Source organism: Salvelinus fontinalis, chromosome 28, assembly GCF_029448725.1.
Source record: "Salvelinus fontinalis isolate EN_2023a chromosome 28, ASM2944872v1, whole genome shotgun sequence".
Lineage (NCBI taxonomy): Eukaryota > Metazoa > Chordata > Actinopteri > Salmoniformes > Salmonidae > Salvelinus > Salvelinus fontinalis.
The window spans coordinates 49,607,081-49,620,699 of NC_074692.1; the positions used below are offsets into that span (position 1 = coordinate 49,607,081).

General features: G+C 43.2%; 1 protein-coding gene across 1 annotated transcript in view; it reads left to right on the top strand.

The window, feature by feature from the left end:
• Positions 1-11,343: 11,343 nt before the first annotated feature.
• The window catches only part of LOC129826804 (probable global transcription activator SNF2L2), a gene marked incomplete at its 5' end in the record, with an annotated part of 74,346 nt that continues 72,070 nt past the window's right edge, over positions 11,344-13,619 (top strand). The window contains one exon of the mRNA XM_055887891.1: positions 11,344-12,031. Coding sequence (XP_055743866.1) covers positions 11,344-12,031 — 688 coding nt within the window. The remainder of the gene's footprint in view (positions 12,032-13,619) is intronic.

Sequence of the window (13,619 nt, forward strand, 5' to 3'; positions counted from 1 at the left end):
CAGACAACACTTTATTAGGTTATTTATTCTCCTCCCCTCCTCCTCCCCAGACAACACTTTATTAGGTTATTTATTCTCCTCCCCTCCTCCTCCCCAGACAACACTTTATTAGGTTATTTATTCTCCTCCCCTCCTCCCCAGACAACACTTTATTAGGTTATTTATTCTCCTCCCTCCTCCTCCCCAGACAACACTTTATTAGGTTATTTATTCTCCTCCTCAGACAACACTTTATAAGGTTATTTATTCTCCTCCCCAGACAACACTTTATTAGGTTATTTATCCTCCTCCTCCTCCCCAGACAACACTTTATTAGGTTATTTATTCTCCTCCCCTCCTCCTCCCCAGACAACACTTTATTAGGTTATTTATTCTCCTCCCCTCCTCCTCCCCAGACAACACTTTATTAGGTTATTTATTCTCCTCCCCCTCCTCCCCAGACAACACTTTATTAGGTTATTTATTCTCCTCCCCTCCTCCCCAGACAACACTTTATTAGGTTATTTATTCTCCTCCCCTCCTCCCCAGACAACACTTTATTAGGTTATTTATTCCCTCCTCCCCCCTCCTCCCCAGACAACACTTTATTAGGTTATTTATTCTCCTCCCCCCTCCTCCCCAGACAACACTTTATTAGGTTATTTATTCTCCTCCCCTCCTCCCCAGACAACACTTTATTAGGTTATTTATTCTCCCTCCCCAGACAACACTTTATTAGGTTATTTATTCTCCTCCCCTCCTCCTCCCCAGACAACACTTTATTAGGTTATTTATTCTCCTCCCCCTCCTCCCCCAGACAACACTTTATTAGGTTATTTATTCTCCTCCCCCCTCCTCCCCAGACAACACTTTATTAGGTTATTTATTCTCCTCCTTCCCCTCCTCCCCAGACAACACTTTATTAGGTTATTTATTCTCCTCCCCAGACAACACTTTATTAGGTTATTTATTCTCCTCCCCTCCTTCCCCAGACAACACTTTATTAGGTTATTTATTCTCCTCCCCTCCTCCCCAGACAACACTTTATTAGGTTATTTATTCTCCTCCCCCTCCTCCCCAGACAACACTTTATTAGGTTATTTATTCTCCTCCTCCCCTCCTCCCCCAGACAACACTTTATTAGGTTATTTATTCTCCTCCCCTCCTCCCCAGACAACACTTTATTAGGTTATTTATTCTCCTCCCCTCCTCCTCCCCAGACAACACTTTATTAGGTTATTTATTCTCCTCCTTCCCCTCCTCCCCAGACAACACTTTATTAGGTTATTTATTCTCCTCCCCTCCTCCCCAGACAACACTTTATTAGGTTATTTATTCTCCTCCCCCCTCCTCCCCAGACAACACTTTATTAGGTTATTTATTCTCCTCCCTCCCCTCCTCCCCAGACAACACTTTATTAGGTTATTTATTCCTCCTCCCCAGACAACACTTTATTAGGTTATTTATTCTCCTCCCCTCCTCCCCAGACAACACTTTATTAGGTTATTTATTCTCCTCCCCCCTCCCCAGACAACACTTTATTAGGTTATTTATTCTCCTCCCCTCCTCCTCCCCAGACAACACTTTATTAGGTTATTTATTCTCCTCCCCCTCCTCCCCAGACAACACTTTATTAGGTTATTTATTCTCCTCCCCTCCTCCCCAGACAACACTTTATTAGGTTATTTATTCTCCTCCTCCCTCCTCCCCAGACAACACTTTATTAGGTTATTTATTCTCCTCCTCCAGACAACACTTTATTAGGTTATTTATTCTCCTCCCCCCTCCTCCCCAGACAACACTTTATTAGGTTATTTATTCTCCTCCTCCTCCCCAGACAACACTTTATTAGGTTATTTATTCTCCTCCCCTCCTCCCCAGACAACACTTTATTAGGTTATTTATTCTCCTCCTCCCCTCCTCCCCAGACAACACTTTATTAGGTTATTTATTCTCCTCCCCCTCCTCCCCAGACAACACTTTATTAGGTTATTTATTCTCCTCCCCCCCTCCTCCCCAGACAACACTTTATTAGGTTATTTATTCTCCTCCTTCCCCTCCTCCCCAGACAACACTTTATTAGGTTATTTATTCTCCCTCCCCCCAGACAACACTTTATTAGGTTATTTATTCTCCTCCCCCCCTCCTCCCCAGACAACACTTTATTAGGTTATTTATTCTCCTCCCCTCCTCCCCAGACAACACTTTATTAGGTTATTTATTCTCCCTCCCCAGACAACACTTTATTAGGTTATTTATTCTCCTCCCCTCCTCCTCCCCAGACAACACTTTATTAGGTTATTTATTCTCCTCCCTCCTCCTCCCCAGACAACACTTTATTAGGTTATTTATTCTCCTCCCCCCTCCTCCCCAGACAACACTTGATTAGGTTATTTATTCTCCTCCTTCCCCTCCTCCCCAGACAACACTTTATTAGGTTATTTATTCTCCTCCCCAGACAACACTTTATTAGGTTATTTATTCTCCTCCCCTCCTCCCCAGACAACACTTTATTAGGTTATTTATTCTCCTCCCTCCTCCCCAGACAACACTTTATTAGGTTATTTATTCTCCTCCCCCTCCTCCCCAGACAACACTTTATTAGGTTATTTATTCTCCTCCCCTCCTCCTCCCCAGACAACACTTTATTAGGTTATTTATTCTCCTCCTCCTCCTCCCCAGACAACACTTTATTAGGTTATTTATTCTCCTCCCCCCTCCTCCCCAGACAACACTTTATTAGGTTATTTATTCTCCTCCCCCTCCTCCCCAGACAACACTTTATTAGGTTATTTATTCTCCTCCCCCCTCCTCCCAGACAACACTTTATTAGGTTATTTATTCTCCTCCCCCCTCCTCCCCAGACAACACTTTATTAGGTTATTTATTCTCCTCCCCCCTCCTCCCCAGACAACACTTTATTAGGTTATTTATTCTCCTCCCCTCCTCCTCCCAGACAACACTTTATTAGGTTATTTATTCTCCTCCCCCTCCTCCCCAGACAACACTTTATTAGGTTATTTATTCTCCTCCCCTCCTTCCCCAGACAACACTTTATTAGGTTATTTATTCTCCTCCCCCCTCCTCCCCAGACAACACTTTATTAGGTTATTTATTCTCCTCCCCTCCTCCCCAGACAACACTTTATTAGGTTATTTATTCTCCTCCCCCCCTCCTCCCCAGACAACACTTTATTAGGTTATTTATTCTCCTCCTTCCCCTCCTCCCCAGACAACACTTTATTAGGTTATTTATTCTCCTCCCCAGACAACACTTTATTAGGTTATTTATTCTCCTCCCCCCTCCTCCCCAGACAACACTTTATTAGGTTATTTATTCTCCTCCTCCTCCTCCCCAGACAACACTTTATTAGGTTATTTATTCTCCTCCCTCAGACAACACTTTATTAGGTTATTTATTCTCCTCCTTCCCCTCCTCCCCAGACAACACTTTATTAGGTTATTTATTCTCCTCCTCCTCCTCCCCAGACAACACTTTATTAGGTTATTTATTCTCCTCCCCCTCCTCCTCCCCAGACAACACTTTATTAGGTTATTTATTCTCCTCCCCCTCCTCCCCAGACAACACTTTATTAGGTTATTTATTCTCCTCCCCCTCCTCCCCAGACAACACTTTATTAGGTTATTTATTCTCCTCCCCCAGACAACACTTTATTAGGTTATTTATTCTCCTCCCCCCTCCTCCCCAGACAACACTTTATTAGGTTATTTATCTCCTCCCCTCCTCCTCCCCAGACAACACTTTATTAGGTTATTTATTCTCCTCCCCCTCCTCCCCAGACAACACTTTATTAGGTTATTTATTCTCCTCCCCTCCTCCTCCCCAGACAACACTTTATTAGGTTATTTATTCTCCTCCCCCTCCTCCCCAGACAACACTTTATTAGGTTATTTATTCTCCTCCCCTCCTCCTCCCCAGACAACACTTTATTAGGTTATTTATTCTCCTCCCCCCTCCTCCCCAGACAACACTTTATTAGGTTATTTATTCTCCTCCCCTCCTCCCCAGACAACACTTTATAAGGTTATTTATTCTCCTCCCCAGACAACACTTTATTAGGTTATTTATTCTCCTCCCCTCCTCCTCCCCAGACAACACTTTATTAGGTTATTTATTCTCCTCCCCCTCCTCCTCCCCAGACAACACTTTATTAGGTTATTTATTCTCCTCCCCCTCCTCCCCAGACAACACTTTATTAGGTTATTTATTCTCCTCCCCTCCTCCCCAGACAACACTTTATTAGGTTATTTATTCTCCTCCCCTCCTCCCCAGACAACACTTTATTAGGTTATTTATTCTCCTCCCTCCTCCTCCCCAGACAACACTTTATTAGGTTATTTATTCTCCTCCTCAGACAACACTTTATAGGTTATTTATTCTCCTCCCCAGACAACACTTTATTAGGTTATTTATTCTCCTCCCCTCCTCCCCAGACAACACTTTATTAGGTTATTTATTCTCCTCCCCTCCTCCCCAGACAACACTTTATTAGGTTATTTATTCTCCTCCCCCTCCTCCCCAGACAACACTTTATTAGGTTATTTATTCTCCTCCCCTCCTCCTCCCCAGACAACACTTTATTAGGTTATTTATTCTCCTCCCCTCCTCCCCAGACAACACTTTATTAGGTTATTTATTCTCCTCCTCCTCCCCAGACAACACTTTATTAGGTTATTTATTCTCCTCCCCCTCCTCCCCAGACAACACTTTATTAGGTTATTTATTCTCCTCCCCCTCCTCCCCAGACAACACTTTATTAGGTTATTTATTCTCCTCCCCTCCTCCCCAGACAACACTTTATTAGGTTATTTATTCTCCCCCCTCCTCCCCAGACAACACTTTATTAGGTTATTTATTCTCCTCCCTCCTCCTCCCCAGACAACACTTTATTAGGTTATTTATTCTCCTCCCCTCCTCCCCAGACAACACTTTATTAGGTTATTTATTCTCCCCCCCTCCTCCCCAGACAACACTTTATTAGGTTATTTATTCTCCTTCCCCTCCTCCCCAGACAACACTTTATTAGGTTATTTATTCTCCTCCTCCTCCTCCCCAGACAACACTTTATTAGGTTATTTATTCTCCTCCCCCTCCTCCTCCCCAGCCAACACTTTATTAGGTTATTTATTCTCCTCCCCCTCCTCCCCAGACAACACTTTATTAGGTTATTTATTCTCCTCCCCTCCTCCTCCCCAGACAACACTTTATTAGGTTATTTATTCTCCTCCCCTCCTCCCCAGACAACACTTTATTAGGTTATTTATTCTCCTCCCCTCCTCCCCAGACAACACTTTATTAGGTTATTTATTCTCCTCCCCCTCCTCCTCCCCAGACAACACTTTATTAGGTTATTTATTCTCCTCCCCAGACAACACTTTATTAGGTTATTTATTCTCCTCCCCTCCTCCCCAGACAACACTTTATTAGGTTATTTATTCTCCTTCCCCTCCTCCCCAGACAACACTTTATTAGGTTATTTATTCTCCTCCCCTCCTCCCCAGACAACACTTTATTAGGTTATTTATTCTCCTCCCCCCTCCTCCCCAGACAACACTTTATTAGGTTATTTATTCTCCTCCCCTCCTCCCCAGACAACACTTTATTAGGTTATTTATTCTCCTCCCCTCCTCCTCCCCAGACAACACTTTATTAGGTTATTTATTCTCCTCCCCTCCTCCTCCCCAGACAACACTTTATTAGGTTATTTATTCTCCCCCTCCTCCCCAGACAACACTTTATTAGGTTATTTATTCTCCTCCCCAGACAACACTTTATTAGGTTATTTATTCTCCTCCCCAGACAACACTTTATTAGGTTATTTATTCTCCTCCCTCCTCCCCAGACAACACTTTATTAGGTTATTTATTCTCCTCCCCAGACAACACTTTATTAGGTTATTTATTCTCCTCCTCCTCCTCCCCAGACAACACTTTATTAGGTTATTTATTCTCCTCCTCCAGACAACACTTTATTAGGTTATTTATTCTCCTCCCCAGACAACACTTGATATTAGGTTATTTATTCTCCTCCCCTCCTCCCCAGACAACACTTTATTAGGTTATTTATTCTCCTCCCCTCCTCCCCAGACAACACTTTATTAGGTTATTTATTCTCCTCCCCCTCCTCCCCAGACAACACTTTATTAGGTTATTTATTCTCCTCCTCCTCCTCCCCAGACAACACTTTATTAGGTTATTTATTCTCCTCCTCCTCCCCAGACAACACTTTATTAGGTTATTTATTCTCCTCCCCAGACAACACTTTATTAGGTTATTTATTCTCCTCCCCTCCTCCCCAGACAACACTTTATTAGGTTATTTATTCTCCCCTCCTCCTCCCCAGACAACACTTTATTAGGTTATTTATTCTCCTCCCCCTCCTCCCCAGACAACACTTTATTAGGTTATTTATTCTCCCCCCCCTCCTCCCCAGACAACACTTTATTAGGTTATTTATTCTCCTTCCCTCCTCCTCCCCAGACAACACTTTATTAGGTTATTTATTCTCCTCCCCAGACAACACTTTATTAGGTTATTTATTCTCCTCCCCAGACAACACTTTATTAGGTTATTTATTCTCCTCTCCTCCTTCCTCCCCAGACAACACTTTATTAGGTTATTTATTCTCCTTCCCCTCCTCCTCCCCAGACAACACTTTATTAGGTTATTTATTCTCCTCCCCCTCCTCCTCCCCAGACAACACTTTATTAGGTTATTTATTCTCCCCCCCCTCCTCCCCAGACAACACTTTATTAGGTTATTTATTCTCCTCCCCAGACAACACTTTTTAGGTTATTTATTCTCCTCCCCAGACAACACTTTATTAGGTTATTTATTCTCCTCCTCCCTCCTCCCCAGACAACACTTTATTAGGTTATTTATTCTCCTTCCCTCCTCCCCAGACAACACTTTATTAGGTTATTTATTCTCCTCCCCTCCTCCTCCCCAGACAACACTTTATAAGGTTATTTATTCTCCTCCCCAGACAACACTTTATTAGGTTATTTATTCTCCTCCTTCCCCAGACAACACTTTATTAGGTTATTTATTCTCCTCCCCCTCCTCCCCAGACAACACTTTATTAGGTTATTTATTCTCCTCCCCCTCCTCCTCCCCAGACAACACTTTATTAGGTTATTTCTTCTCCTCCCCCTCCTCCTCTCCAGACAACACTTTATTAGGTTATTTATTCTCCTCCCCCTCCTCCTCCTCAGACAACACTTTATTAGGTTATTTATTCTCCTCCCCAGACAACACTTTATTAGGTTATTTATTCTCCTCCCCCTCCTCCCCAGACAACACTTTATTAGGTTATTTATTCTCCTTCCCTCCTCCTCCCCAGACAACACTTTATTAGGTTATTTATTCTCCTCCCCTCCTCCCCAGACAACACTTTATTAGGTTATTTATTCTCCTCCCCTCCTCCCCAGACAACACTTTATTAGGTTATTTATTCTCCTCCCCTCCTCCTCCCCAGACAACACTTTATAAGGTTATTTATTCCCTCCTCCCCAGACAACACTTTATTAGGTTATTTATTCTCCTCCCCTCCTCCTCCCCAGACAACACTTTATTAGGTTATTTATTCTCCTCCCCTCCTCCCCAGACAACACTTTATTAGGTTATTTATTCTCCTCCCTCCTCCCCAGACAACACTTTATAAGGTTATTTATTCTCCTCCCCAGACAACACTTTATTAGGTTATTTATTCTCCTCCCTCCTCCTCCCCAGACAACACTTTATTAGGTTATTTATTCTCCTCCCCTCCTCCTCCCCAGACAACACTTTATTAGGTTATTTATTCTCCTCCCCTCCTCCCCAGACAACACTTTATTAGGTTATTTATTCTCCCCTCCTCCTCCCCAGACAACACTTTATTAGGTTATTTATTCTCCTCCCCAGACAACACTTTATAAGGTTATTTATTCTCCTCCCCAGACAACACTTTATTAGGTTATTTATTCTCCTCCCCCTCCTCCTCCTCAGACAACACTTTATAAGGTTATTTATTCTCCTCCCCAGACAACACTTTATTAGGTTATTTATTCTCCTCCCCAGACAACACTTTATTAGGTTATTTATTCTCCTCCTCCTCCTCCCCAGACAACACTTTATTAGGTTATTTATTCTCCTCCCCAGACAACACTTTATTAGGTTATTTATTCTCCTCCCCAGACAACACTTTATTAGGTTATTTATTCTCCTCCCCCTCCTCCTCCCCAGACAACACTTTATAAGGTTATTTATTCTCCTCCCCAGACAACACTTTATTAGGTTATTTATTCTCCTCCCCTCCTCCTCCGCAGACAACACTTTATTAGGTTATTTATTCTCCTCCCCAGACAACACTTTATTAGGTTATTTATTCTCCTCCCCAGACAACACTTTATTAGGTTATTTATTCTCCTCCCCAGACAACACTTTATTAGGTTATTTATTCTCCTCCCCTCCTCCCCAGTCAACACTTTATTAGGTTATTTATTCTCCTCCCCTCCTCCTCCGCAGACAACACTTTATTAGGTTATTTATTCTCCTCCCCAGACAACACTTTATTAGGTTATTTATTCTCCTCCCCAGACAACACTTTATTAGGTTATTTATTCTCCTCCCCAGTCAACACTTTATTAGGTTATTTATTCTCCTCCCCTCCTCCTCCGCAGACAACACTTTATTAGGTTATTTATTCTCCTCCCCAGACAACACTTTATTAGGTTATTTATTCTCCTCCCCAGACAACACTTTATTAGGTTATTTATTCTCCTCCCCAGACAACACTTTATAAGGTTATTTATTCTCCTCCCCTCCTCCCCAGACAACACTTTATTAGGTTATTTATTCTCCTCCCCCTCCTCCTCCCCAGACAACACTTTATTAGGTTATTTATTCTCCTCCCCTCCTCCTCCCCAGACAACACTTTATTAGGTTATTTATTCTCCTCCCCTCCTCCTCCCCAGACAACACTTTATTAGGTTATTTATTCTCCTCCCCAGACAACACTTTATTAGGTTATTTATTCTCCTCCTCCTCCTCCTCCTCCCCAGACAACACTTTATTAGGTTATTTATTCTCCTCCTCCTCCTCCCCAGACAACACTTTATTAGGTTATTTATTCTCCTCCCCTCCTCCTCCCCAGACAACACTTTATTAGGTTATTTATTCTCCTTCCCCTCCTCCCCAGACAACACTTTATTAGGTTATTTATTCTCCTCCCCTCCTCCACAGACAACACTTTATTAGGTTATTTATTCTCCTCCTCCTCCCCAGACAACACTTTATTAGGTTATTTATTCTCCTCCCCTCCTCCCCAGACAACACTTTATTAGGTTATTTATTCTCCTCCTCCTCCTCCCCAGACAACACTTTATTAGGTTATTTATTCTCCTCCCCAGACAACACTTTATTAGGTTATTTATTCTCCTCCCCTCCTCCCCAGACAACACTTTATTAGGTTATTTATTCTCCTCCCCTCCTCCTCCCCAGACAACACATTATTAGGTTATTTATTCTCCTCCCCAGCCAACACTTTATTAGGTTATTTATTCTCCTCCCCTCCTCCTCCCCAGACAACACTTTATTAGGTTATTTATTCTCCTCCCCAGACAACACTTTATTAGGTTATTTATTCTCCTCCCCAGCCAACACTTTATTAGGTTATTTATTCTCCTCCCCAGCCAACACTTTATTAGGTTATTTATTCTCCTCTTCCTCCTCCTCCTCCTCCCCAGACAACACTTTATTAGGTTATTTATTCTCCTCCTCCTCCTCCCCAGACAACAATTTATTAGGTTATCTATTCTCCTCCCCTCCTCCCCAGACAACACTTTATTAGGTTATTTATTCTCCTCCTCCTTCCCCAGACAACACTTTATTAGGTTATTTATTCTCCTCCCCTCCTCCCCAGACAACACTTTATTAGGTTATTTATTCTCCTCCCCTCCTCCTCCCCAGACAACACTTTATTAGGTTATTTATTCTCCTCCCCTCCTCCTCCCCAGACAACACTTTATTAGGTTATTTATTCTCCTCCCCTCCTCCTCCCCAGACAACACTTTATTAGGTTATTTATTCTCCTCCCCTCCTCCCCAGACAACACTTTATTAGGTTATTTATTCTCCTCCCCTCCTCCTCCCCAGACAACACTTTATTAGGTTATTTATTCTCCTCCCCCTCCTCCTCCCCAGACAACACTTTATTAGGTTATTTATTCTCCTCCTCCTCCCCAGACAACACTTTATTAGGTTATTTATTCTCCTCCCCAGACAACACTTTATTAGGTTATTTATCCTCCTCCCCAGACAACACTTTATTATGTTATTTATTCTCCTCCCCAGACAACACTTTATTAGGTTATTTATTCTCCTCCTCCTCCTCCCCAGACAACACTTTATTAGGTTATTTATCCTCCTCCCCAGACAACACTTTATTAGGTTATTTATTCTCCTCCCCAGACAACACTTTATTAGGTTATTTATTCTCCTCCTCCTCCTCCCCAGACAACACTTTATTAGGTTATTTGTCCTCCTCCCCAGACAACACTTTATTAGGTTATTTATCCTCCTCCCCAGACAACACTTTATTAGGTTATTTATCCTCCTCCCCAGACAACACTTTATTAGGTTATTTATTCTCCTCTCCAGACAACACTTTATTAGGTTATTTATTCTCCTCCTCCTCCTCCCCAGACAACACTTTATTAGGTTATTTATTCTCCTCCCCCTCCTCCTCCCCAGACAACACTTTATTAGGTTATTTATTCTCCTCCTCCCCCTCCTCCTCCCCAGACAACACTTTATTAGGTTATTTATTCTCCTCCCCCTCCTCCTCCCCAGCCAACACTTTATTAGGTTATTTATTCTCCTCCCCCTCCTCCTCCCCAGACAACACTTTATTAGGTTATTTATTCTCCTCCCCCTCCTCCTCCCCAGACAACACTTTATTAGGTTATTTATTCTCCTCCCCTCCTCCTCCCCAGCCAACACTTTATTAGGTTATTTATTCTCCTCCCCCTCCTCCTCCCCAGACAACACTTTATTAGGTTATTTATTCTCCTCCCCCTCCTCCTCCCCAGACAACACTTTATTAGGTTATTTATTCTCCTCCCCTCCTCCTCCCCAGACAACACTTTATTAGGTTATTTATTCTCCTCCCCCTCCTCCTCCCCAGACAACACTTTATTAGGTTATTTATTCTCCTCCTCCTCCCCAGACAACACTTTATTAGGTTATTTATTCTCCTCCTCCTCCTCCCCAGACAACACTTTATTAGGTTATTTATTCTCCTCCCCTCCTCCCCAGACAACACTTTATAAGGTTATTTATTCTCCTCCCCAGACAACACTTTATAAGGTTATTTATTCTCCTCCCCAGACAACACTTTATTAGGTTATTTATTCTCCTCCCCCTCCTCCCCAGACAACACTTTATTAGGTTATTTATTCTCCTCCCCAGACAACACTTTATTAGGTTATTTATTCTCCTCCCCCTCCCCAGACAATACTTTATTAGGTTATTTATTCTCCTCCCCAGACAACACTTTATTAGGTTATTTATTCTCCTCCCCCTCCTCCCCAGACAACACTTTATTAGGTTATTTATTCTCCCCCTCCTCCCCAGACAACACTTTTAGGTTATTTATTCTCCTCCCCCTCCCCAGACAACACTTTATTAGGTTATTTATTCTCCTCCTTCCCCTCCTCCCCAGACAACACTTTATTAGGTTATTTATTCTCCTCCCCCTCCTCCTCCCCAGACAACACTTTATTAGGTTATTTATTCTCCTCCCCCTCCTCCTCCCCAGACAACACTCTATTAGGTTATTTATTCTCCTCCTCCTAACCCTAACCCTAACCCTAACCCTCCTCCCCAGACACGAGCTGTACCGTGCATCGGGGAAGTTTGAGCTGCTGGACCGCATTCTTCCCAAGCTGCACGTCACCAACCACAGAGTTCTGCTGTTCTGTCAGATGACATCACTCATGACCATCATGGAGGACTACTTTGCTTACCGCAATTTCCTCTACTTGCGCCTCGACGGTATGTATCTCTGACCCTAAACATTAACCATACCTCAATTTCCTCTACTTCAAATCAAAGTATTTGTCACGTGCGCTGAATACAACAGACCTTACAGTGAAATGCTTACTTACAGGCTCTAACCAATAGTGAAAAAAAGGTGTTAGGTGAACAATAGGTAAGTAAAGAAATAAAACAACAGTATAAAAGACAGGCAATATACAGTAGAGAGGCTATATACAGTAGAGAGGCTATATACAGTAGAGAGGCTATATACAGTAGAGAGGCTATATACAGTAGAGAGGCTATATACAGTAGCGAGGCTATATACAGTAGAGAGGCTATATACAGTAGAGAGGCTATATACAGTAGCGAGGCTATATACAGTAGAGAGGCTATATACAGTAGAGAGGCTATATACAGTAGCGAGGCTAATAAAAGTAGCGAGGCTACATACAGACACCGGTTAGTCACGCTGATTGAGGTAGTATGTACATGTAGATATGGTTAAAGTGACAATGCATATATGAGGAACAGAGAGTAGCAGTAGCGTAAAAGAGGGGTTGGCAGGTGGTGGGACACTATGCAGATAGCCCGGTTAGCCAATGTGCGAGAGCACTGGTTGGTCGGGCCAATTGAGGTAGCATGTACATGAATGTATAGTTAAAGTGATTATGCATATAAGATAAACAGAGCGTAGCAGCAGCGTAAAAAGAGGGGTTGGGGGGGTTGGGGGGGGCACACAATGCAAATAGTCTGGGTAGCCATTTGGTTACCTGTTCAGGAGTCTTTTGGCTTGGGGGTAAAAACTCTTGAGAAGCCTTTTTTTCCTAGACTTGGCACTCCGGTACCGCTTGCCATGCGGAAGTAGAGAGAACAGTCTATGACTGGGGTGGCTGGAGTCTTTGCCAATTTTTATGGCCTTCCTCTGACACCGCATGGTGTAGAGGTCCTGGAAGGCAGGCAGGTTAGCCCCAGTGACTGGGCCGTACGCATTACCCTCTGTAGTGCCTTGCAGTCGGAGGCCGAGTAATTGCCGTAACAGGCAGTGATGGACTCCCGGGTGGCGCAGTGGTCTAGGGCACTGCATCGCAGTGCTATCTGCGTCACCAGAGTCTCTGGGTTCGCGCCCAGGCTCTGTCGCAGCCGGCCGCAACCGGGAGGTCCGTGGGGCGACGCACAATTGGCATAGCGTCGTCCGGGTTAGGGAGGGTTTGGCCGGTAGGGATATCCTTGTCTCAGTATGTAAAAATGTAATAAAATGTATGCACTCTACTGTAAGTCGCTCTGGATAAGAGCGTCTGCTAAATGACTAAAATGTAAAAATGATGCAACCAGTCAGGATGCTCTCGATGTTGCAGCTGTAGAACCTTTTGAGGATCTCAGGACCCATGTTTTTAGTCTCCTGAGGGGGGATAGGCTTTGTTGTGGCCTCTTCACGACTGTCTTGGTGTGTTTGGACCATTCTAGTGTATTGTTGATGTGGACACCAATGATCTCTCAACCTGCTCCACTACAGCCCCATCGATGAGAATGGGGGCGTGCTCGGTCCTCTTTTTCCTGTAGTCCACAATCATCTCCTTAGTCTTGGTTATGTTGAGGGATAGGT